The sequence below is a fragment of the Rhinichthys klamathensis genome, unplaced genomic scaffold, assembly GCF_029890125.1.
Source record: "Rhinichthys klamathensis goyatoka isolate OS25496 unplaced genomic scaffold, OSU_Roscu_1.1 h1tg000733l_1, whole genome shotgun sequence".
Classification (NCBI taxonomy): Eukaryota; Metazoa; Chordata; class Actinopteri; order Cypriniformes; family Leuciscidae; genus Rhinichthys; species Rhinichthys klamathensis.
In genome coordinates, this window is record NW_026607146.1 from 362986 (window position 1) to 390219 (window position 27234).

General features: G+C 38.1%; 1 protein-coding gene across 2 annotated transcripts in view; it reads right to left on the reverse strand.

The window, feature by feature from the left end:
* Positions 1–27234, reverse strand: part of cacna1ia (calcium voltage-gated channel subunit alpha1 Ia) — a 164514-nt gene that overhangs the window by 24700 nt on the left and 112580 nt on the right. For both annotated transcript variants that reach the window (XM_056242614.1, XM_056242613.1), the window contains exons 26-30: positions 26227–26360; positions 22079–22149; positions 18362–18440; positions 18054–18175; positions 13255–13608 (exon numbers count right to left, since the gene is read on the reverse strand). In XM_056242614.1, the coding sequence (XP_056098589.1) occupies positions 13255–13608; positions 18054–18175; positions 18362–18440; positions 22079–22149; positions 26227–26360 (760 nt within the window). The remainder of the gene's footprint in view (positions 1–13254; positions 13609–18053; positions 18176–18361; positions 18441–22078; positions 22150–26226; positions 26361–27234) is intronic.

Consider the following 27234-nt stretch of genomic DNA (forward strand, 5'->3'; position numbering starts at 1 on the left):
AAACTAACCCTATACTGCGAATCATATTGTTTACATCAACAATACATATCGTCACATTTTTATATTGCGAAATCTCTATATAACAATGCATCATTCCACCCCTATCAAATACACATACTTGACAGCACCATGTGACTCTTCTTTTCTTGGTCAATATTAATCTTTTAAGTTGTTGTGTTTGTATTCTTTGTTTATTTTTGTACAGCATTTTTTGGCAGTAGAAATGTGCTTTATAAGAAACTAAACTGAACTATACAGTGTGACCAGAAAAGTTCAAGTGCTTTGAGGATAAGAAGAGCTGTTCGGCAGAAATGCTGCAGTCAGTGTGTCAGGCACAATGTGCGCAAGGCACAATTCAGAAGAGGTGTCTAGAGTGGGAGGTGACTTCCCACTGCATTTAAAATATGTTCTGTTATAAATACAGACTGAACTGAGCTTGAACTCAGGATGTAAACCTCTATTTCACAATCTGCTGCTCAGTTTTCGCAAGTTTTACCAGTGTAACAAATAACAGTATGTCTGAATTGCCAAACCAGTTGGAAGCAGCTTATCTTCAGATAAATACTGTAAGAACAGTGTAAAAAGGAAGAACAGTGTGAAATAAATTACAGCAATGCAAAATAATAAAGAAATAAAATATACAGATAATACAAAGAGAGAAGACCATATATATATATATATATATATATATATATATATATATATATATATATATTAGGGGTGTGCAAAGCAGCCGGTATTTGTATCTGTATTTGTTGAGGGGGGAAAGTATTTGTATTTGAGTAAAATTCAAAATAGGCCTAAAAATCTAGTTTGGAGTTGACTGGATTGTTGAGGGGGGGGGGGGGGGGGGGGTTGGTTGACTAGCTTTCATAACGCACACACGCAAGGTCTCTCGCTCTCTCCCTCTCTTCCGTGCGTGCGCTACACGTTTTGGAGCACAGTATGTTCTGTCTCGCATGCGCGTTAGATTCCGGGAGATTTGAACTAATTTCAGGGAGCCGCTATCAATAGAGACTTGGGATGTCTGCGTGCCATATAACTCCCACAAGTGTATACAATTCGACACAACTACACAAGCATTTTTTTTAACCTTTTTAACCGAACGTTAACGTTACTCTGTCAACAGCCTATTGTCTAAATTACCGAGCTAACAGAGCTACGTTAACAGAGCGAACATGAGAGCACCCGACTGCAGACGTCAATAATGCAGCGTAATGGAATAATCTCCCGATCAAACTCCGCTTCCCGAAAGTTATAAACTGCCTCCGGAACCCAGTTAAGGTACAAAAATCTATTCAACAAAAACAGTGATGCAGTTAAGTGTTTTTTCGCTCAGCCGAGCCCTCTCTGTTGCTGTGTCTGTGGAGCAGCCTGTGTCAGTCACCTCTTCCTGAACGTCACTCACTCACTCATCCGTGCATGCACTGCGGTCTCGTGAGGAAACGCAGCTTTTTGATATAAAGTTTTTCTTGTTCCCGAATACAAATATTTTTTTTAAAGTCCCTGTAAAGGCAATTAAAAAAAAAAATTCTAAACACATAATAAATGTTAGAAATGTATTGCTAAAACATATTACAAAGACTATGAACTGTGAAGTACTGAATTGTGGAGTTAGACCATTAAACAGTTTTTCACCATTGATATTTTACGGATTTTTTGGGCGGGGCTAAAACGGGGCTCGATGACGCACTGGAGCCCCTGAGCTCCTGGACACGCCCCTACTTGATGACGCACTGGAGCCACTGAGGCTGTCCGCTCCCCTAACAATATAGAGCACATTCACATCAGTTTTGCCGATCAATCTGAGTTACGGTCAGTACTATTAGTTACTACAGCAGCCTACAGATTGCTAGCTAGCTATGCCTTCGTCACAGAAAAGCGTAGGCCTACTACCTGGATGCGATCACCGGATCACAAACAGATCGGTGTCCTTACTTAAATTTCCGAAAAACGATTACATCAAGAAGAAGTGGATTAATTTTGTGAAGAGCCAACCTTGATGGAGAGCTGAGGATCACTGCCAAAACCCGCCTCTGTAAGTGATCATTTTACACGGGATAGTTTTATAAACTTTCGTCGGAGACAACTGAGACATTCACTGATAATCCGTTGTTACTGGTGAATGGGGCCGAACCGACTATCTCCCGCCTCGGCATTCATCCTCCCGTCGCGCCGACAACTGGTGCCATCATCGGCAGTGCGTGCCCACCGTGCGAGCATCTATTCCGGCTGTAGAGTTGAGTGTGGCGACGGCAGCTTTCCCGCGAGTGGGCGTGGTTTCAGCGCAGCCAGCGGACACGCCCCCAGCGTTTGAGAGCAGAGACTACTGCTCATTTTTTCAAGATTTTGATAGCTTATTTAATGTACTTGCTGGCTTTTTTTATCATTCAAATTTGGCAGGGTGGCTAATAACACATTTTTCTGTGGTGTGACAAACTCAGAACACATACAAAATTTTGACTTTACAGGGACTTTAAGTATTTGTTCGAAATAACTATTCGTAAAAAACACGTTATTTGTACCTTTCCGAATACCGTATTCGGGTTCGGCTCCACCCCTAATATATATACACCTGTATATATACACTCACCAAAAGGATTATTAGGAACACCATACTAATACTGTGTTTGACCCCCTTTCGCCTTCAGAACTGCCTTAATTCTACGTGGCATTGATTCAACAAGGTGCTGAAAGCATTCTTTAGATATGCTGGCCCGTATTGATAGGATAGCATCTTGCAGTTGATGGAGATTTGTGGGATGCACATCCAGGGCACGAAGCTCCCGTTCCACCACATCCCAAAGATGCTCTATTGGGTTGAGATCTGGTGACTGTGGGGGCCATTTTAGTACAGTGAACTCATTGTCATGTTCAAGAAACCAATTTGAAATGATTTGAGCTTTGTGACATGGTGCATTATCCTGCTGGAAGTAGCCATCAGAGGATGGGTACATGGTGGCCATAAAGGGATGGACATGGTCAGAAACAATGCTCAGGTAGGCCGTGGCATTTAAACGATGCCCAATTGGCACTAAGGGGCCTAAAGTGTGCCAAGAAAACATCCCCCACACCATTACACCACCACCACCAGCCTGCACAGTGGTAACAAGGCATGATGGATCCATGTTCTCATTCTGTTTACGCCAAATTCTGACTCTACCATCTGAATGTCTCAACAGAAATCGAGACTCATCAGACCAGGCAACATTTTTCCAGTCTTCAACTGTCCAATTTTGGTTAGCTCTTGCAAATTGTAGCCTCTTTTTCCTATCTGTAGTGGAGAGGAGTGGTACCCGGTGGGGTCTTCTGCTGTTGTAGCCCATCCGCCTCAAGGTTGTGCGTGTTGTGGCTTCAGAAATACTTTGCTGCATACCTCGGTTGTAACAAGTGGTTATTTCAGTCAAAGTTGCTCTTCTATCAGCTTGAATCGGCCCATTCTCCTCTGATCTCTAGCATCAACAAGGCATTTTCGCCCACAGGACTGCCGCATTCTGAATGTTTTTCAATTTTCACACCATTCTTTGTAAACCCTAGAAATGGTTGTGCGTGAAAATCCCATTCTGACATTCAGTTTGGAGTTCAAGAGATTGTCTTGACCAGGACCACACCCCTAAATGCATTGAAGCAACTGCCATGTGATTGGTTGATTAGATAATTGCATTAATGAGAAATTGAACAGGTGTTCCGATGTTTTATTAAAGTTCGGGAGAAGCACGTTTAGATAATTAACACGGGTGGAGAGCACTCAGCAATCATGATTAAAACGTGTATATATAGACTCAGCAGTCTCACCTCATTTCTCTGACAGTTTAGCAGCATCCCTCCACCACCCCTTCTCCACTCTTCTAGTCCTAAACCACTTTCCATACAGGGGGGAGTACTCTGGGTTCGGGCCGAATTCCGAGCTCGGAGCCCTCCCCCCGGACAGCACGCCAAATACGCATTATACTTTATTCCCTTTAATTGTATGTAAGTGTGAACTCGTGAATAATCCTTTAGGTGAGTGTATATATATATATATATATATATATATATATATATATATGATCATTTTTATTATAATTAGAATGAAAACAAAGTAAATATAAAATAAAGTACAATTGTCAGGGTTATGTTTTGTTTTGTCTTAAGCCCTATTCATACGGGATAAGTATTACCTGGGGACCACGTGTGATTTTGAAATTACTCCCCCACATCTGAATTTCGTGTGGCGCATTCGCACGGGATAAGTGAAGCCTGTGATTTTACTCAAATTTACTGACTTATCTCCCGGATTTGATGTCAATAGGCTATTGCTTGGAAATGTCTTGTAGTTATAGGTCTATCTGTATGATATATCATAAACAGAATAATGTTCCTTACCGCATGCTGCTATGTCATTCATCTCCATCAAATCATTCTTTTTGTTTTTGCTCTTCTGATGGTTTTCAGCTTTCTCTTTCTGCAAACTGTATAGTTGTATGGTGTAGGCTATAGCGATATGACCCAGCAACTAAAATACTATCAAAACACTCCATTATTCGCGAAAGACTGATAAAAAAGCGCACAGGAAACAAAAACATTGAAAAAATTATATACGACCCCAGAGATGCCGATTCGCACGGGACTAATATTATCACAGGACCTCGGTGTTCGGCAAAATATGGTAGGTCATTTGCGGGGGAATTTTTACTTTACAAATTACAGACATGGCCGATTCGCACGGGATTAAGATCACAGACAACCTCTGCAATTATTACAAATGACTAAAGGTCACCAGGTAATACTTATCCCGTGCGAAAAGGGCTTTAGTTTTCATTGTGTTCAGTTGCTATTTTCATTTGACCCAGTTTTCTGTTTGTCTTATTGATTCATCTCATTCACCTGTCCCTCATTAATTATCTCGTTAGCTCCTTTGTTTGCGTTAGCTCCTTTGTTTTCCTTATGTATTTAAGCCCTCAGTTTCAGTCGGCCCCTTGTCCTGTATTGTTTATGTTACGCGGTTGCGTTTCTCCATGTTATTTTCCATGTTTCTTGTGTTGGGAGATATATTTAAAGACAATTTTTTTATTTCTTCGTCCCTTATAGTGATGGGAAACCAAGGCTTTCTGAAGCATTTGAGCTTTCATCAAATTGTGCTGAAAAAAGGTTCATTACTCAAAGCTTTTAAAGGGATCGAAACTGGCCAGCCCAAAAGTTATGAAAGACATCGTTAAAATAGTCCGAGTGACTTCAGTGGCTCAATCTTAAGTTTATCAAGCGACGAGAATACTTTTTGTGCGGAAAAAACAAACAAAAATAAAGACTTTATTCAACTATTCATTTCCTTCTCTGTGGGCCTCGAGTGAGTTCACGTAGTGATATTGCGCAAAGCTTCTATGTTGTACGTCACACGCATCACACACATGACCAGCGTCGGCCAATAGTGAGCCTACGTGTGACGTGCAACACAGAAGCTTTGCGCAATTTCACTACGTGAAATCTCAAGGCCCACAGCGAAGGAAATGAATAGTTGAATAAAGTCGTTATTTTTGATTGTTTTTTGCGCACAAAAAGTATTCTCGCCGCTTGATAAACTTATGGTTGAGCCACTGTAGTCACTTGGACTATTTTAACGATGTCTTTCATAACTTTTGGGCCGGCCAGTTTCGATCCCTTAAGAAGCCTATGGAGGAGTGATCCAGCTCTCAGATTTAATAAAAAATATCTTAATTCGTGTTCCGAAGATGAACGAAAGTCTTACGGGGTTGGAACAACATGAGGGTGAGTAATTACTGACAGAATTTTCATTTTTGGGTGAACTAACCCTTTAACACAATGCGCATTAGTGACATCTGGTGTCACACTTGTTTTCTCCACCATATCTAACAAATCACAGCAGAGCAGAAAAAGCATGCGACCAAACAAAGCTTCGGAAGTCCGTGACAGACGAGTGTGGGATCAATACAGTTCTATCTAATCTCATCTAAATTAATTTGTGCCAATGAGACCACAACTCGTGTCATGTGTAGCCTGGTCAACGGATTCACATATTGATAAATAATATAAAATATACAAGTATGTGATCATAATTATAGTAATTGAAAAAATATTTTGGGTGTTCTGTTTTTTAAAAATATAAATTATTTTATATGGAAGTGTAGTGTTAAATCATTTAAATAATGCCTCCATAATCATTTCCCTTTTTATGCATCAGGAGGGGCCGTGAAGCAGTAATTTTTTTAAACCAGCTGTCCCGACCTCCCGATACTGCATGAAGTTCGAAGCTTCAAACGTCATCAATCACGTGGTATTTGTATTTGACGTGGTCATTTCGATACAAGCATCGGTACAGTGTGTGATACAATAGTGGTTTGAAAACTGCGTCAGAGCATCGGAGCTCCGGTATCAACCGTCCCATCACTAGCTTTATATCTGCCACATACTGTGACAGAAACAAGTACAGTAAAATATTTATGGTTTTAGTCTAAGTAGGTGGGCAGTACTGTCTACTAAAAACAGATTACATTTTCGAGAAAACTCCTGCTGTCAAACAAACTTAAGCAAAAATGAAGCTCATTAATGCCACATTTGCATTCTTTGTGTTTCTAACCTTCTTTCGTTCTGCTCTCTTTCTCTCTGAGGAGATGAAATGCTTTGAGTCTGCTGACATGGCTTCTGCTTAAAGTCAAACTAGCTTTTCCAATTCCTGTTTTGCTGACTGTAATGCATACCTCTTTCCTGTCTCTGTCTCTCTTTGTCTCCCCCTCTCCATCTCTCAGCCCTGAGCCTGCAGGTAGTGATAAGGACTGAGCTCACTGCATGGAAAGCTGTAGTCTGTGTTGTTATGTGTGCCTTTGTGTTTGCCACCATCTACCCGAGACCCTGTACAGGTATGTGACATCACTTCCTTCAGGCAGTGATCTGTCTCTTTGGATCTTGGAACCAGCACTGGGGCTATAGTTTCAACGCATGTGCCCACACTACAACAGCTGAAGACTTGAGACATGCCCGTTTCTTTCTTGGCTCCATACACTGGTTGATCTAATTAGAATACATGGAAGCATTTGCTTGAACAGCTATCTGGACTGATTTTGCACTTTCCATAAATATGGTACTCCCATATGTCCAAAACTGTTTTTTTAAAGCATCAAAGAAAAATACCTTAAAAGTTTTTTTGTTTGTTTTTGCTGTGAGAACTCATAGTTGTTCAACCTGACAAGTAGCTAGTTTTAAACACAATGTTACTAAAATGTTGCATTCCTTAAAAATTGTCTAGAAATTACGGAAGCCCTGAACCGTAACGTAAAAAAAAAAAGAATTCTAAAATTACAAGATTAAATATTTTGCGATTAAAGGCAAAACATTACAAGAATAAAGTCGTAATATATATATATATATATATATATATATATGTTTTTTGTTGTAAAGAAATGCACTAGTGAAGTCGAACTGCCTCGGACATAGATCTAAACATAATAGTAGCTTTTTACTTTTATCTGGGCTTTCAACAAAAGGAAATTCTATAGGTGCTTATCTACCAACATTGCATTACCATTTCTTTTATGACATTACAAAATATACTGCGCCTGAATAGACTTTATAGACCTTATCAGACTGGATGGAGTTATCCAGCTTTATTTGTGAGGAAATCGCAGGATCCGGCCAAATGATTGGATACAGAATGATGCACTTAAAATGTATCCAGAGAGTATTTACGATGAAGAGGGAGAAAGTACGGTTACTGTTAAGTGTTTTCGACCCAGATGGCGTTGCCTATAGACGAGCGCAAAGACACGTAGGCTACGAGTCAACGTGCCACATAAAGATTGGACCAGGATCGTGGTACCTTCTCCGGCGGAGTTTTCGTGCTTGTCTATAGGCAATGCCATGTTGTTAAATTAGCACCTGTAGAATTTCCTTTTGTTGAAAGTCCAGATAAAAGTAAAAAGCTATTATTATATTTAGATCCATGTCAGAGGCAGTTCGACTTCACAAGTGCATTTCTTTACCAAAAAAAACAAACAACTTCTACGGAAGACTATATTCTTGTAATGTTTCGACTTAAATCTCGAAATATTTTGACTTTGTAACGAATTAACTCTATGGAATATTAATAATCAATAATAACTGGTTATAATTGATTATGAATATTTGGATTACATTGGTTAATGTAGTAAAATTAATATTACAATCAACCCACCAGTTCGTCATGAACATTCAGCGTTAATTGTTTATCAATTCTAAGAAATATTCATTTCTGGGGAAGGGAAATGTCTTTCTTACTGTACAGTACTAAGAGTCTGTAGTCAAAATCTAAATCGTAAAGTAAACTTTGTTGCAAGCAGAGAAGCAGAGAATCAGAACCAAATACGTATTGTGCACAAATTGTATTAATTAAAACACAAACATAACTAATCTAAACACATGCATACATGTGTTTAGTGAAAGAATGGAATCGGAAGCAAGAAATGGAACTATGGGAAAGATCTATTTAACAATGAAAATAACCATCAGCCTATCATTTTCAGAGCACCTCATTAAATTGATACTTGCAAGGCCTGTGCAGAGGAAACAATTCTTGAAGTTGTTGAAAATTGAAGTTGTTGGTTCTGTGAATGTCAAATGTTGAAGTTGCCATCGTTTTCTTCTCAGTTGGATGAAGAAGATATGATGAACTTGTATGGGTAGTTCGACTCTGTTCTCATGGCTGGAGTGCAGATTGTGGCCTGCCGACCCTGGGCCGGAGAGGACACGCAGAGCAAATGGTAGGAGTTGCGATGGACTTCTTCTGTGTTGAATGAAGACGTCGTGGCAAACTCCTGAGGTTGTCCTTGATTCTGTTGTGGTTGAGAGAGTCCTCTCCTTAATGAGCACATGGCTGGTTGGGAGTCAAGGCCTGCTGCCCTGGGGTCTAGGGCCTGGTGCGGCCCCGCAGGACAACAGCCCGAACGTAGTAGAGAAGGCCAAGAGAGGGAAGGGCTTGTGGAGGTGCAATTTAAAGCCTGAGAAAGGTCCTACCTCTCAGGGTTGGCTCGACCAATAAGAAAGGTGGAGTTTACAAGCAGGAGAATTTGATTTATGGATCTTCTGTTTCAAGCGTGCTCATTTGAATGTGCAGCCGAAATTAATCGTTTCTACGATACATCGCGATGCAGACGAAGACGATTCGGTATCGGTTCAGTAATAGACCATAACCGATTATAATGTACTGACGCTTTTCTGACGTCATTATTCTGTGTTGTTACGCGTGATTATAAATGGATGATCATCACCTTCAACAGTGGACTCGGCGACGGTTGATGCGCGCATCTCTAATGGTAACATTATACACTGATGAATGAGCGCTGCTTTAAAATGAACATTTCTTTAAAACAAAATTGATTTGACAGAATTTCATTTTCTTAATGGCATAAACAGGATTTACTCCCTTGAAACTTAAACTGGAATGTCACTGTTTCTGTCACTGGGACTTCCCGAACAGGCGAACACACACACACACACACACACACACACACACACACACACACACGCGCACACATCACTTTTGAAGTAAAATTGAAAATTGAGGATGCGGTGCATCGTAATGTCGAATTGAACTGAATCGATGACATGATAATCGTAATCGAACCTAACCATGAGACTAGTGTAGGTTCACACCCCTACCAAACATGGTATAGGTGAGGTTACAATGACCGTTGGTTCTATCATAAAATACACAGTATCAAAAATAAAAATTAATAGAATTAAAAGACACTGCACAAAACAGTAAAACATTCACACAATTTTCTGGGCTGCATGGTCATTTATAGATCAGTTCGTCTATGATTAATGCAGCAAAGTTTGTTTTAAAGTCTGTTTCTGTCTTCTCTGTCTGGACCACGTGATCACATTTTTCACAACTTATCTGATCGTAGTCATGGTAACCAAAGACCCTTCTTGCCCCTGTTGGGGGATGGGACCACAGATCACAGAGTGAGCTCCAAACATAACTTGCCAACTATAACAAACAATTGTGTCTGATTTTTCTCAGTCGTTACAACTTTAATCTTGAAAAATTCCAACTTTATTCTCAAAATATTTCGACTTTATTCTCAAAATGTTAGAATAATTTTTTTTACGTTGCGGTTCAGGGCTATTGTAAGAATTAAATTCTCAGAAGAAATACGTAAAATAGTGGTAGTAAATAATTTCATTTAATTTTCTCAATTATGTTGACTGCAATCATTAAGCTTAACCTTCAAACCTGTAACCAAGTAATTGTAAAAAATGATCAGATTATTAATTAATCAAAAATAAGTTTATTAGTAATAGTACTATTAAACACACAATCTGCTTAACTCTTAACTAGCTAGATGCTATAAGAAAAATAAATGTGTATGCTATACATGCATGATATTGTTACGTGCATGCCTTGTTTAGTTTGATTTTCATTGTCTCCAGTTCGTTCATCAGTTGTCATGGTTTGTAGTTAGTTCCACACCTGTTCTGTTTTCCCTTGATTACTCCCTGTGTCTATAACCCCTTGGTTTTCACAGTTTAGTGTTGTTTACCGTTGTTTACGTTAATGTTTAAATCTGGTTAGTTGACCATTTCTTAAATTTTAAGTATTTGAGGCCCTATTTGCATACCCTTTTCGTAGAAAATAGGAACACTGCTGCAACAGTTACAGTTCGTAAAGTGTGTTACAGAGTGTAAAGTTCAAATGTTCCAATCTATATTGCCATACACCTGAATGCATGAGCATGTTTCGGGGTGTGGGTGTTACGTCCCCCAGCTCCGCTGTGTGTTTCTACATGTGTGTTTGAGTGTTTGAGTTTCCCTTGCTCTTAATTACAGATGAGCCACACCTGAGCGCAGCCATATACTTGAGCTACAAAAGCTGTCCGGAACCACACGTGAGGGCGCACACAGAGCCTGAGAGAACGGAGTCGATGCACTGCCGTGCTGTCTGTCGTTAGAGTTTTTGCAGTCCACCCCGGGAATCAAAAGCGTTCCGCCTTTGTAACTCTGTCTTTAATTGTGAACTTAGCCGGTATTTGATAACCGACCTACTTAATAAACATACCCCTATTTTTGACACGAGCTGGCCTGTGTGTGTCTCTCCTTTATGTTAAGGGTGGTGTCCGTCCGCCCGTAACACGTTTACAATTTAGGTGCATAAACAAGCCCAGTTTCACCATTGAATCCATGTGCTTAACATGGCAATGAATTCTACCCTTCAATTAGCATTCCATTCCTTTCTCTCTCTGTCCTCCTCCTCTCTTTTCCTCTTCTTTCGGCAGTTACATAATCTGCTGCAGAAGCTAAAAATGGACAGGTAAAGACAATTATAGCTCCACAATAGCTGCCTGACAGTGAGTCATCATGGCGTGTGTGTCTCTGTGCGAGTGCACCACAACATTTGTCAGTATTCTGTTTTTAGCAGTCCAGTCATGCATGCACATGGCAGGAACTTTTCTTTCATGGTTGGGACTGATGGATTTGATTTAGCAGTTAATAATTTGATCCTTAACTTAACTACAAAAGGTGAGTAATTGTAGTTTAGTGGAGTTTAAATATCTAAGAGACATATGCAGACTGACACAACGTGTTGCCATGGTGACAGGACCCAAGCTAGGGCGAGTCCTGAGGATCTATAATGAAAACGTCTCATTCTGTGGCTTCTCCTTCCCCCTCATTATGCCTCTTTTGCCCTTTTTAGCAGACCCAAATCATACTTCATAAGCAAAGGGCGCTAACATTTTCCCATGCATAAAGGCAAATGATTGTTACAAAACACTACAGACAGTATGCAAACTTGTACAGAACATCCAGAAATCATCTATCTATCTATCCATTAATCTATCCATGGCTACTTATCCATGGAACTGTATCACACACTGTAAAAAATTTAAGCTAGCACAAAAAAAAAAAAAAAAAAATCTTAGAACTAATTTCCACTAGCTTTTGTAAATAACAGTTATATGAACTGAAAATAAGTTGTCTGTGACACACACACACACACACACACACACACACACACACACACACACACAAAAAAGCGTTTAGTTGAGTAAATTTGACATTATTTGTTTTCTGGAGAGGTGCAACTATTCTGTAACAAATCTTTTGTAGTTGAGCCAATTCAATTGCCAAAGCCAATTGTGAAATATTATTACAATTTAAATGAACCGTTTTCTATTTTAATATATATTAATATTCCTGTCTGTGATGGTAAAGCTGAATTTTCAGCATCATTACTCCAGTCTTGAGTGTCACATTTTTCTTCAGAAATCATTATTACATGCTGATTTGATGCTCAAGCAGGGTTTCTGCAGGTTTTATGAAGGTAAATTTAAGACTTTAAGACCTTTTTAAGTATGTAGTATTAGCCATCTGTTCTCTAAATGTAAACGTCTAGGGAGAAAACAGTGAGTTGTATTAGCAAAACTTCAGAGTTTGAAAATATAACATTCAACAGATATCCGTTACTTTTTAAGTCATTCTACAAAAAACTACAGAAATAACTTTAACTGTAAGTTCTGATCACGCTGCAAAATAAGTGATGTTCTTCCTCAGTATTTTTGTCTTGTTTTCCAGTTAAAATTTCTAAAGATTCCTAAATCAAGGAGATACGAAATGACAAAATATGAGGTCTTGTTTTCTGTGAAATTGATCAAAATGAATTTAAGATTAAAACAAGAACAAATATTTGCCAATGGACTCAGAAACTTAATTCAAAGGGAAGTTTTAATGCCTAATTGATGATATTTGTTCTTGTTTTAAGCATAAACTCACTTAATTTTGTTACATTTTTCAAGACTTTATTTGCATCTCAAGTATTTGTATTTGTGTGATGTATGTCATAATAACAGTGATTTAAAATAACACGTTACATACATTCATGCAAGAATTCATCCAACCAATATTCACCAATTCATTCTTCCATTAACAATCAGTCAATCTATCTCTTTATCAATCCAATCATCAATCACACCTTCAATATCCATCATTGTGACCATCCATTCAGTCAAACCTTTTCTTAATCAATACATTCCTCCATCTACAATCTATCCGTTTATGCATCAATCATTTAATTATTCATCCATTTATCATCACAGTGACAATCTATCTGTTCCTCCTTTCACCCAAATCATTAATTCATCCATCCCCTGCTTCATGACCAAATCTATTTATTTATTCATTCATCCATCCATCCAACCGAGTCATAATATTCATGAATGCATTCCTCAATCAATAATCTGTTTATAAGTCCATCTATCCATTCCCTGCCAGCACTGTGTGTCCTACCTGGGCCGGTGAGTTGTGTTTCCTGCCGGTGTTGGGCTCGTGGGAGTAAGGTAGAGCAGTAGAGCTGGGACCAGCCCCCTGATGCCCCCCACCGCTCTTATCGGCTCCAGCCACCCCTCCTAAGATGCAGCAGAGCGCTCCCTGGGCCAGCTCCATCTCTATCTCTGCATCCATCTCTGCCTCCTCCTGGGCTTCTTTGTTAGAGTCATCCAGGTGTTTCATCAGTACCGCCACAACCACATTGATGAGCACAAACTGGGCCGTAAGCACAAAGCTCACAAAGTACATAGGAGAGATGAACTGCAGGCTGGGATTACAGGTGTATTCACCCTGCGGGCATTCTCGAAGAGTGTCCTACAGAAGTGAAGAGAGAGTTACCATAAAGATATTTAAACTTAACAGTTGGTTGTTTATTTGACTAGACAAATCAGGTTCACTACATAGATTTTCAATACTCGATCCCACTTCTTTTAGAAATATTTTTGTTGGAGTAAAATAGTTGCACTGTAATAAGATCATTTTCTTAATCTGCAATTTTGTCTTGTTCTCCAGTAAAAATATCTGAACATCCTTAAAATACAATAATAATTTTTACTACCGTTTATTTTATTTTATGCAAAAAAAAACAAGACACGCTTGGCACGCAAGGCACACACGCTCATAATAGAAGCGACGCGGCCGTGATTTGTTTTCAGGCGCAGTGAGATGAAAAAATCTCAACTTTTCAGAACGTCCTCGTCGTTGTGGAGAGCGCAGTTTATGCTTGCATAGCAACGACAGACGCCACGTGAGCAAAAGCGCTTTGGAAAGTAGACAGCGGCGATCCCCGCCTTCCACGCATTTTAGATGCGATATGTGAACGGCCCCTTAAGTTAATTTTTATGTTCTATCTGAAATGTCAATAACTTTGTTTCAATAGGGTTGTGCACTGAACACTTGACAAATTACTGTATTAGATTACATCAATCAAACAATGAGCACTAAATATTTACTTTTATTTCATTTAAATTGATCATGGCTTCGATCTCCTACAGATTGCTGATAACCAGCACTTTGTGCTGCATGTAGCATCAGCTACAGGAACAAATCCCAGAATGCCAGTTTCATTTTTATTTATTCTGATGTAATAAACTACTTCTTTCCTTCAAAGCTGGAGTAACTGAGAGTCGCTCGCAGTAATTTTGCTTGGCCACTCATGCATGCGGTTTGGGTTCGGGGAGGCGATGGGTTCTCTGCAGGTATGTAGGAACTCAGGTTGTAATTTAAAGCTCTGATTATATTGTGCTCTAGCTGCTAGGAAACCACTGCAAGCCTCCATCAACCGTAAAACTGATTGTGTGTGTGCCTAATGGGGGGAACTGTCACCCTCCATCAAAAACACACTCTGGTGTGTGTGGGGTGCTATGCATCAATATCGTGCCAATGTGTTCTCATTTATTCAGGTGTGCTTTACTACTGCGCTGAATATGCTGAGCTGGTAGTTCCTCCATCATATACCTACCATATAAACGGCAGGTTAGAGAGAGAGCAGATGAAAGGTGGCAGGTTCTCTTTACACAGGAAGATAAGAATTCATTCCTCAAAGACAAGTGTATTAGAGACGAGAAAGACACAGAGAGCACGAGAGAGAAACCACAGAGGACAAACAAAGAGGCTATAATAAAATAATGTACAAACCAAAAGGAGATCAAGAAGAAGATCTCATTGTCCCTTTTCAAAAAAAAAAAGAAAAAAAAAAAAGAAAAGTGTGGAAAAGTGGTGAGAACAGATTGTGACGCTGAAGATGTATAAGCCACTACCTCAAAGGACTTTTCATAACAACCTATGCCGGACTCTTTACTGCGGCGATGCATTAGAAACCAGGGCCGTAGCTAGTAAATTCTGGGTCCCCACTCAGATCATATACGGTATAAGACATAGACATGGAGGCCCACATCTGGTGCCATGTAACCTAATAGGGATTTCTTACGCAATAACAATATAAATGTTGTTTTATATATATATATATATATATATATATATATATATATATATATATATATATATATATATATAAATATTGCTTTTACCCATTTTATATAAATTTATATACAAAGTTGATAAAAAAAAAAAAAAAAAAAAAAGACAATAAATTGCTATAATTAATAACCATCGGACTAAACCATTTTTATGGAGTGGAGAGAGAGGAGATATTTGGAAAACTTATTTTACTAAAGTGAATGCTTTTTTTTGTTTTCATTAAACTCTCGGGCGTACACTGTAATATATACTATAGTAATTCATAAGAGTAGGGGAATATATAGCATAAATGACATGACAGAGAACCTAACACAGAAGAAGCAAGTTCTCATTTCATTCTGTTTTGTTTTGTGTGTTATAATGAATTCAGATCCAGCGTTGGAATTTGTTATTTTTAATATTTTGCTGAGTGCTTGTTCTCTTCAGTCCCAGAAAGTGACAACAGCAATGTTCTCTTGTCAATTCTACTTGCAAGTTGTTTTTCCAGGATGCAATCATAAAACAAAATACAAAGAAATGTATTCCTGTTGTTTGTACAGTATAAGCCTAATGCAATTAGGGTCTATTTATTATGGTCTTGACCATCTTATATTCAAATCTAAATCATATTTGGTTTGGAATTGCTGATCCCTGCATTTATCCACTAATCTACAAAATCCCAGGTACAACAGTGGCAGATGTATGGATGAGGATATCAAATTAAATATGTCATCTCATTTTAATACTTGAATCAGCTTGCAAGAATGACTGTTCACACAAAAAAAAAACATTTTTTTTTAGTTTAATTAGTTAAAAACAACTCATTTTATTCTAAAAATATTATCAAAATAATATAAATAAGATTAATAATTATAAGGCAATGACACATTTAACCGATCAAAAGTGACAGTTAACATTTATGTTACAAAATATTTATATATCATACTATTCTTTTGAACTTTCTATTAATCAAAGAATCCTGAAAAAAAGAAAGTATTATGGTTTCCACTATAATATTAAGCTTTGATAATAAAATAATAAAAAGAAACGTATCAGCAAGAATCAGTATATTAGAATGATATCTGAAGGATCATGTGACACTGAAGACTGGAGTAATGATGCTGACAATTCAGCTTTACCATCACAGGAATATATATATATATATATATATATATATTTTTTTTTTTAAACAGCTATTTTAAATTGTAATAATATTTCACTATTTTTGATCACATACATGCCTTGGTGAGCATAAGACTTCTTTTAAAAACATTTTAAAAATCTGACAATTTCAAAGTTTAAAACAGTTTTTTTTTTTACTACACTCAAAAAAAATGATATGTTGGCTTTACTTAACTTTTTTTTGTAAACAGGTTCCACCGGTTCCACATAACTATGTTTCGTTAAACAAACATAATATGTTCATGTAACTTCAACATCATGGAATTTGGTCATTTTAAGCGACCCAATTAAACTCTGAGCTAATGAGTTAATTAAGTGAATAATTGAGTGATGATTGAGCATTATTGAAGACACCTGATGTTAACAAGTAGAATCTCTGAATGAGAAAACCGGAATGTTTAAGTCACCATTATGGAGATAAGTATTCGTTTTAGTTGGGCTCTTGACCATTAACTTATTAACTTTAGATTTTGTTTGGTTGCTGTACATGAGTTATAACAGCCGGATGAACAATAAACAAAGGTCATCTGATGGTATTGGTTGTGTTTTAACATAATCATTATTTCATAATCATTTGGCCTGAGTCACTGAACTTATATTAAACTGAATTTCTGAGTTAAGTTTACCTTATGGATAATAACAGCACTGTCATTGTAGAGCATACTATTTTTTTTACTTTTCAATGAAATTCAAATGATCAAATCAATAAATAAAAAAGAAACTTCCTAAAAAATATTTTCAGTAGACACACACAGACATCAAGAATCAGCCTGTGAATCTCAACAATGGTGACAATTATAAAGCATGTTGCAGTGCATTCTGGGTGCCACCAATCAAAACTCATTCATGGCTCCCATCATGCATTGCTGCATGAATAAATAATGAGCTTATGATCTGTTTGTCACCATTGCTGAGATTCATATGCTGATTCTTGATGTCTGTGTGTGCCTACTCTAAATATTTTTTAGGAAGTTTCTTTTTTATTTCTTGATTTGGTCATTTGAATTTCATTGAAAAATCTAAAAATAGTATGCTCTACAATGACAGTGCTGTTATTATCCATAAGGTAAACTTAACTCAGAAATTCGGTTTAATATAAGTTCAGTGACTCAGGTCAATTGATTGTGAAATAATTATTATGTTAAAACACAACCAATACCATCAGATCACCTTTGTTTGTTGATCATCCGGCTGTTATAACTCATGTACAGCAACCAAACAAAATCTAAAGTTAATAAGTTAATGGTCAAGAGCCCAACTAAAACGAATACTTATCTCCATAATGGTGACTTAAACATTCCGGTTTTCTCCTTCAGAGATTCTGCTTGTTAACATCAGGTGTCTTCAATAATGCTCAATCATCACTCAGTTATTCACTTAATTAACTCATTAGCTCAGAGTTTAATTGGGTCGCTTAAAATGACCAAATTCCATGATGTTGAAGTTACATGAACATATTATGTTTGTTTAACGAAACATAGTTATGTGGAACCGGTGGAACCTGTTTACAAAAAAAAGTTAAGTAAAGCCAACATATCATTTTTTTGAGTGTAGCGGTCCCCGCCTCTTTTTATAACAAAGGGATGCTCATAGTACTATGGCTCTTTGTTCTGCTGTACCTTCATTATGCCGTTCCAGTTATCACCAGTGGAGACCTGAAATAGGGTGAGGAACGCCATGCCGAAGTTCTCAAAGGTGGCGTGACGACTCATGCCCTCACATGGGTAGTCCTGGTTGCACACTGAGGGGAACAGATAGAGACGTAGAGAGAGTTTGTTTTGTTGCATACTATTGTGAATGTTTCTTTTCACCTAAAAGCTTTGTCTCAATATAACCTATGCAGTCCTGCCAAATTCAGCTTTGAACTCAGAAGAACCACAAGAAAGTCAGTGAGGATAGGAGTTAAAGAGGAATAGTATGTGTTTACCCAGCTCTCCAAACAATTCCACCCCCAGTGCAGCATAAATGAAGAACAGCAGCATGAAGAGGAGGCCAAGGTTCCCCACCTGAAACACACCAATCAAGACTGAAACCAGCACACCAACACAATATACAGGCAAGCACACCGTATTACATTTACACTGAATTATTTAGCAGATAATTTTATCCAAAGCAATTAACAATTATCATACAGAATCCAAGAGCAGTACCACAATCTGGATTAAGCTGAAGTAGAACAAAAATTAGTGCACAAAAGTTTGTAGATTTTCACTATATATCTCTTATATTCATAAAAAAAATAATTTTAATAGCCTAAAGTTGATGAATTACAGCACCTACCTAAAAAAATCACAGTAATCCCACAGTGCCTTAAAAAGGGCATTTTACCCATGTTTTATGTTTAAACCTTACTAAACTTTGCTATATTTATGCTTAAAGCTAAAACTAAATATTTACCAATGGGGTAAGATATATATATATATATATATATTTCAAGACATACTCTCTCATTATGTTATGCAATTTTGCTTCTTAAGTAAATATATGATATAAGAATGTCCATATATTTTGGCTTGGAAAAAATTATTAAGAAAATGATTTTTGCAATGTTTCTAAGACAAAAAATGACCCTGAGGTTTTGTAAAGATGGAAGAAGTGTCTGGAACAGACATAACAATAACAAAAAGCAATGTAATGTGCATTACTAAAGTAATAGTCTAAGCGACTGCTGTAGCTGTTTCCCTGCAGCAAAATTAAGCAGAACAAATTTGTGATTTAACAAAAAGCTCATAAATGATGGAGATGGATGGTAGGCTACCAGTGGTCATGTCAGAGGTACAGCTATGGGAACAGAATTACCTTCTTAATGGAGGAAATGACCTAATGTGGCCAAAGCACATGAAGCATCATGTTAGCTATGCTAATGCTAACACACAAGCCTGTCAGACAAAACCAAAGGTGATAAAGAATATGGTGTGCTAACAGCTAGCCTAAAGTACAGGTAATTATGAAAACCATGTGAGATAGCTATAAACATGTAAAATGGTGAATGAAACAATCAGCTTACATCACATTATTGTAATTTGTATAGTTACACGATGTGGTTGGCCGTGCCATTTTATGTGGCGTGCCAGCGTGTATGATGAAACAACAGCTGAGCTTTATTACTATTTAATGCTAAAGTAACCTACCTTTCCTGATCGTTTAGGTTCCTTGTCCCTAAAGATTGAAGATCATGTAAAGAGTTTAGGCCTGATCATGGACTCATCACTAAATTTTAATAGACAGATTGGTGCTGTTGTTAAAGGTAGCTTTTTTTAACTTGAGATCAATTGCTTAAGTAAAGCATTTTCTATCCAGTAAGGATTTGGAAATTGTGGTTCACTCTTTTATTTCATCAAAGATTGACTATTGCAATTCTTTATATATTGGTCTCCCCCAGACTATGCTAGTCCGCCTACACTTAGTGAAAAATGCAGCGGCAAGGCTTTAAACGGGGGTGAGAAAGAGAGACCATATTACTCCTGTACTGCAATCCTTACATTGGCTTCCGGTTAAATTCAGGATTGATTTTAAAGTCCTCTTGTTTGTCTACAAGGCCCTATCAGGCCTTGCCCCCCAGAACATCACTGATCTTATTATTCCCTACTCTCCTTCTAGAGTTCTTAGGTCCTCCGATCAAAGGCTTTTAAAGGTCCCTCGTTGTCATTTAAAATCAAAAGGAGATCGTGCTTTTTCTGTGGTAGGTCCCAAACTTTGGAATAGTCTCCCATTCCACGTGAGGTCAGCTCCATCAATTGGCACTTTTAAGTCTTATTTAAAAACATATTTATTTTCTTTAGCTTTTGAATAAGTCAAGTTTTGTTTTGTTGTACGATTTTAATGTTATCATTTTTGTAAAGCACTTTGGGGCAACGTCTGTTGTTTGAAAATGTGCTATATAAATAAAGTTGCTTGCTTGCTAATGGACTATCAAACCTACAAACCAATGCTACAAAATGACAGTCATTTTGGCTTCAAGATGTCAAAGGGAAACATTATGACTTAACAGAATCAGGATGTGTGCACAATAGCGGCAAAACTGCTTCATTCTTCTGTTTGTTCCTAAAGTGAGCATCTCTGGCTGTGTTTCAATCTAGAACGAGCCTATGATTCCCAAACATGTAGTCTAGGTACAGTAGGCATCTAACAAGCCTTTTCACTATAAAGCACAAAATATTGGTTAGGTAGCTTAGAAACAAGCACTGGTTTCACACAGATGGTAAATCCACACCATTTGATATATATATTGTGGTACTAAATGATTACTATATTCATGCACCATAGGTACTTCAAAGGTGCTTCAAAGAATACAATGGTACTACGTCCATAAGACTTATATTCAGCAAAGAATCATTCAATTGATCAAAAGTAACAGTAAAGACATTTATAATTTCACAAAGGATTTCTATTTCAAATAAATGCTGTTGTTTTGAACTTTCTATTAATCAAAGAATCCTGAAAAAAGGATAATAATATGTAATAAAAATGTTTCTTGAGCACCAAATCATCATATTAGAATGATTTCTGAAGGATCATGTGACACTGAAGAGTAATGATGCTGAAAATTCAGCTTTACCATCACAGGAATAAATTACATTTTAAAATATATTCAAATAGAAAACAGGTTTTAAATGATACGACTTTTAAATTATAATCATATTTCACAATTTTATTGTTTTACTGTTTTTTTTGATCAAATAAATGCAGCCTTGGTGAGCAAAAGAGACTTAATAAAAACTTTCTTTTTTTTTTTTTTTTTTTTTTTTATCGTACTGACTATGTCTACTGCAAAACTAAATCAATATGAGGACCATAATAAGGTTAAATGATATAGGATAAATTAAAGTCAATTTGAAGCTTATGTGGAATGAGCAGTATCTCTAAGAGAGTTGTAAAGGAAATGCACAGGAGTTTCTGGAAAGATGTACTAAATAAGAACTGTGTGGTAGGAATGTGTGCCTGAGTAGCTCTTTAATCAGCTTCAGCGTTAATTATCTCACAGATGCCATGGGGATAAGACATTGGGCCCAGCAGAAATGAACAAGGGATCGATATCCACAGAGGAGTGACGCTTTACTCCACCCTGGCGATGTCTAGCCAGCAGTTCTCCACTGAGCAGTTACCACTCTGTGACCACTTAGACGACAACAACACTCTGTGTGTTTATGGAAGAGTTCTGATTGCTTTATGGAGTCTGTGTGAACTGCTTTCTTTTCATATTATTTCTTTCTTCAAACTTTGTATTTAAAATTGTTTAATATTCCTCAAACTCATCTATGCTCTATGTAATGGGAGAATGATCTTTCTATCCAGAGTCTCAACTTTTATTTGATTCATTCATTATTTTATGTTGTGCTTTAAAGCTGTGACAAAAAATGAAGTTTGTTATTAATGTATCCTAGTTGAAAAAGCTATGAATAAGATGAGTGTGTGTGTGTGTGTGTGTGCACGCGCAAAAGCAGGTACTTTATTATTGCTTTTGGGTTATTATACGCCCTGAGCAAGTTTGTGGTTCATATGAGTCACCAATTTTCATGGGCCAATAAGCAGCCTGTTCTTGTTGTCAACACAGCTTGGATAACTTCCTATTCTCAAGACAAAATATGACTAAAAGGGGGTGGGGTAACAATGCTTCATCAGGGGTTTGAAGTGGTATCATCACCTGTGGCAGGGCTTGGACTACCGTATCCAGCAGCGCTCTCATTCCCGTGGCCATCTTTAACAGCTTTAGCACTGTCAGAGAGAGAGAGAGAGAGAGAGAGAGAGAGAGAGAGAGAGAGTTACAGAGAGTTCAACAAGGCAGCTCAGTGAGTGTGTCCATGTCTACAATGCGTTAATCATTTCAGAAGAAGAAAAACAAAAAGGCTGATAACAGACAACAGGATCCCTCCCCACCTTGGTTTAATTCTAGCCTAAACGGCTAATGAGGAGAGAAGGAAAAGGTCAGGGCTAAAATTAAACCCTCACACTGCCGCCCTCTCCCTGTACAAATGTAGAGTGATGGCACACTGGCTCAGTGATGGCTGTAGACAACAGCAGGATTAAATACCAGATTAAACTCTAGACAAACAGATCAATCCTCAATACAGCATCACTGACCTGTGCAAAATACCATTTTGGTATGATGGAGTTGATATTTTTAAGGCTTGTATTGGGTAACGAGGCAAACGTAAAACTCATCGGCTATTAAGGACAACACATGGGCCACTGATCATGTAGGGAAATGGGGGGTGAAAACGACTGATTTGAGGAGACAAATATAATTTGGCAGATAAGAGAAATTAAACCACATTTCGTAACAATATTCTGTACATGAAGTGAGTTAATTTGTGTTTCAGGCTGGTGTTGTGTTTCATTTGTGTTTTCACGCTCTGAGAAAGGAAATAAGGCAATTTCATCTGATCTGGAGAACAATATAGACAAAATAAATATATGTTTGCCATTTATTAAGGTAAAAGATTAAGGGACACAATAAAACACATTGGGCTGTGGTTCTCATGTAGGGGATCAAGTTCAAATCAAGCTCGCAACATATTAGTCTCATTACTACTTTCACTCCCCATCATTTACTGTTCCCTCGCTACTTGCCAATCAATAAAAGTGATAAAGGGCTAAAAATAAATTAATACAGATGAAAGTCAGATAAATGGCTGTGGTGTGTGACAATAAGCACTTGTGGAGATTACGCTGGAATGGATGTGTGACGGGCGATTCAAGGATTTCAGTCTTATCTGAACACAAGCTGATGTGGGTTTGAGGAATATTTCTTACTTTAAGAGCAAGAGGTTCTGAGTTTATACTTGCTTGATATTTAAACAAAACAATCATCTATACAATATATATATATACACTCACCTAAAGGATTATTAGGAACACCTGTTCAATTTCTCATTAATGCAATTATCTAATCAACCAATCACATGGCAGTTGCTTCAATGCATTCAGGGGTGTGGTCCTGGTGAAGACAATCTCCTGAACTCCAAACTGAATGTCAGAATGGGAAAGAAAGGTGATTTAAGCAATTTTGAGCGTGGCATGGTTTTTGGTGCCAGACGGGCCGGTCTGAGTATTTCACAATCTGCTCAGTTACTGGGATTTTCACGCACAACCATTTCTAGGGTTTACAAAGAATGGTGTGAAAAGGGAAAAACATCCAGTATGCGGCAGTCCTGTGGGCGAAAATGCCTTGTTGATGCTAGAGGTCAGAGGAGAATGGGCCGACTGATTCAAGCTGATAGAAGAGCAACTTTGACTGAAATAACCACTCGTTACAACTGAGGTATGCTGCAAAGCATTTGTGCGGCCACAACACGCACAACCTTGAGGCGGATGGGCTACAACAGCAGAAGACCCCACCGGGTACCACTCCTCTCCACTACAGATAGGAAAAAGAGGCTACAATTTGCAAGAGCTAACCAAAATTGGACAGTTGAAGACTGGAAAAATGTTGCCTGGTCTGATGAGTCTCGATTTCTGTTGAGACATTCAGATGGTAGAGTCAGAATTTGGTGTAAACAGAATGTGAACATGGATCCATCATGCCTTGTTACCACTGTGCAGGCTGGTGGTGGTGGTGTAATGGTGTGGGGGATGTTTTCTTGGCACACTTTAGGCCCCTTAGTGCCAATTGGGCATCGTTTTAATGCCACGGCCTACCTGAGGCTTGTTTCTGACCATGTCCATCCCTTTATGGCCACCATGTACCCATCCTCTGATGGCTACTTCCAGCAGGATAATGCACCATGTCACAAAGCTCATATCATTTCAAATTGGTTTCTTGAACATGACAATGAGTTCACTGTACTAAAATGGCCCCCACAGTCACCAGATCTCAACCCAATAGAGCATCTTTGGGAAGTGGTGGAACGGGAGCTTCGTGCCCTGGATGTGCATCCCACAAATCTCCATCAACTGGAAGATGCTATCCTATCAATATGGGCCAACATTTCTAAAGAATGCTTTCAGCACCTTGTTGAATCAATGGCACGTAGAATTAAGGCAGTTCTGAAGGTGAAAGGGGGTCAAACACAGTATTAGTATGGTGTTCCTAATAATCCTTTAGGTGAGTGTTTATATATATATATATATATATATATTTATTAGTGCTGGGCCGTTATCGGCGTTAACGTGCTGCGTTAACGTGAGACTCTTATCGGGCGATAAAAAAAATATCGCCGTTAATCAAAGTTGGGTTGGGATCATAAATAGCTTTTTCGAATAGGCCTATCGTTATATTTTCGCGCAATTCTAATGTGTAGTATGACGCCGCGCCTACTGTCACAGATCGCGCAGTAGGGTATTTTCCTGTCAGGGACACAAGGTGTACTTTTACTTTGTTACGTTGGGCGACGTTCCTCTCGTTACTTTATTTTAATGCAATACGTTGTTAAATGAGTTTATTCCAAGCGCGCTGTGTCCTTTGTATGGGCATGAGCGATGCTTTTACAAATGAATCACTCTTTTGAGTCGATTCTGTTCAAAGACTTCATCAAACAAGTTGTCAGATGATCTGTCTAAATCGGTTCGCGAATCAGTTGATCTGTTCAGTTCCTCGCGCACTGAATCGTCTGAAGCGCTTTCAATTCACACTCGGAGTCGAAACAGGAAGATTTAAGAGCATCAAGAGCGTTGGATGAAGTGGCCGATCTACAGTCTAGTCTAGTGAATGCAAATCTGCAAATGCATCATATTTTTGCCAGCGATGAAGATCTTTATTAGTTGAACATCTTCGTAAGCTGTCTGTGAATGAATGATTCCACAGGACGATACATTCGATTTCATTTCATTCAGGTAACACATTGTGTGTGTATTGCGCGTGTATTGCGCAGTGGCATAATCACACAAATAGTTTACATTGATTGAAACTAATTTGTTTAAAAATGAGTCTATTGCAGTAACAAGGCAGGTTCACATAAAATTCTTATGACATATGATGACATTATTTTTTGATCTAACGAACATTGGCGATGCAAAAACGGACTGTCGTGCGTATTGTTTTTTCTTCTTCTTCCAATTAGCCTACTATGTTAAAAAAAGGACGAAAACATGTTACTTTTTCAATTAATAAACAGTTTGTTTGATGACAAATCGCTAAAGATGAAATTGGCCTCCCTTTCTGTCATTGCGGTTTTTTTTTGTTTTTGTTTTTTTAAGATATTCGACTTTTGCTCCTCGATTGTCGAATGGCATTTTTGGCAGAAATGCACATCCCTATGCGAGGCAAACTATTCTCAAAGACTTACTTTTAGTCATTATTTGGGTAGCACACATATTCTGAATGCCTTCGGGAGAATTCAAATGAGCCATTTTAATCTAGATTAATCTAGATTAATTTCAATATTAATCTAGATTAATCTAGATTAAAAAAAATTAATCTATGCCCACCTCTAATATATATATAAATTAAAATAAGTAGGTACATACAGTATACATACATACAGTATATATCTACTAATTTTAATTTATTTCTTGTCTTGTATAGTTTCTGATCTTATAGTTATATATATTATTTGTATTTCATATTTTCAAGTACAGGCTATATAAAGGAAAAAACTAGAGATGGACCTCACCAATCAACTAGTCTGTTGTTGGATTGGTCAAACCATCATGACCATCCTTGCTGGTAAGGGAATTCAGAGTGGAAGAAAAAGCTTCTGTATTCAGCAAGCATGAGGAAAGATCATCCCAAAAATCACACATTTTAAGGGCTCTAAGAGTTTAATGACATTTTTAATGGGGCTGAAATGTCTATCAGCAGCTATGATAGGTGGTGTTACCCAGTGGTCAGCGTCTTGTGTTTGCGTGACTAACCACGTGCGATGCGTAGGACCCTCATAATGCGTATGATGGTGGGGTTGATGGGCAGAGCAGCACTGATTTCAATCTCCTCCAGTATGATGCCCATAATTGACAGCAGCACTATAGCTAAATCCAGCTGGTTCCACCTGCACACATACATAGGGGACAGATTTGCTTAGTTTTGCAAAACATCAACTTTCATGCACTCTGAATCCAACCTTTCTGTCTAGTTTAATTTCACTCTGGTAACATTTGAAGATCGGTCTGGTCAAACAGTTGGCTTGGGACCCGAATTGTTGCTGGGGACCACTTAATAACACCCAATTAGGGAGAATTAAGGCCCCACTCCAGCATAGGTGACCTCATTCACTAATGCAGGACAAGGGGCAGCTCGTTTTTACATTACAGCAAAAATCAGTTTCCCACATCTGCGGTGCTGGAACCAGCCGTGGCACACCTGCCTGCGCACACACCTCTGCCATCCAGCTCGTAATTGTGACCTAGTTAAGAGGCATGGAGAGCTACGACAATAAATAATGGCTTGTTGAAAGCTTTCTAGTGTCAGACCCAAATATGCGTGAATAAAAAAGACAAAGTGTGTTGCAGCGTGAGCCTGTGTTTTTTTACTCTTTTAAATGGGTCAAAACCATATATTCTAATAAAGCTACAAAATGCCAGGATGTTTAGACCCTGTGCTTTCTCAATGCACCTTATCACATGACAGTATTAGTTTATGACAAGCCAGAGGAACGGCTCTTGTAGCCCGCCTAATGATAAATAGAAGTTCTATTATGTAAACAAACACAGGAGAGAGATTTCATTAAACCCTCGAGACAAATAACCATGTTCACTCTCGCACTCACTGTAGTCAGGTGCGTTTTGTCCTATTAACACCACGCAGGGCTAATCTAATTTCTATCTGCGTCATAAATGCAACATCAGAAGCAACATTTTGCCAATAGCACACCCTCCAGTGACTCCAGAAAACAAAATAAGAGGATTTGGTCAGGTGGAACATCT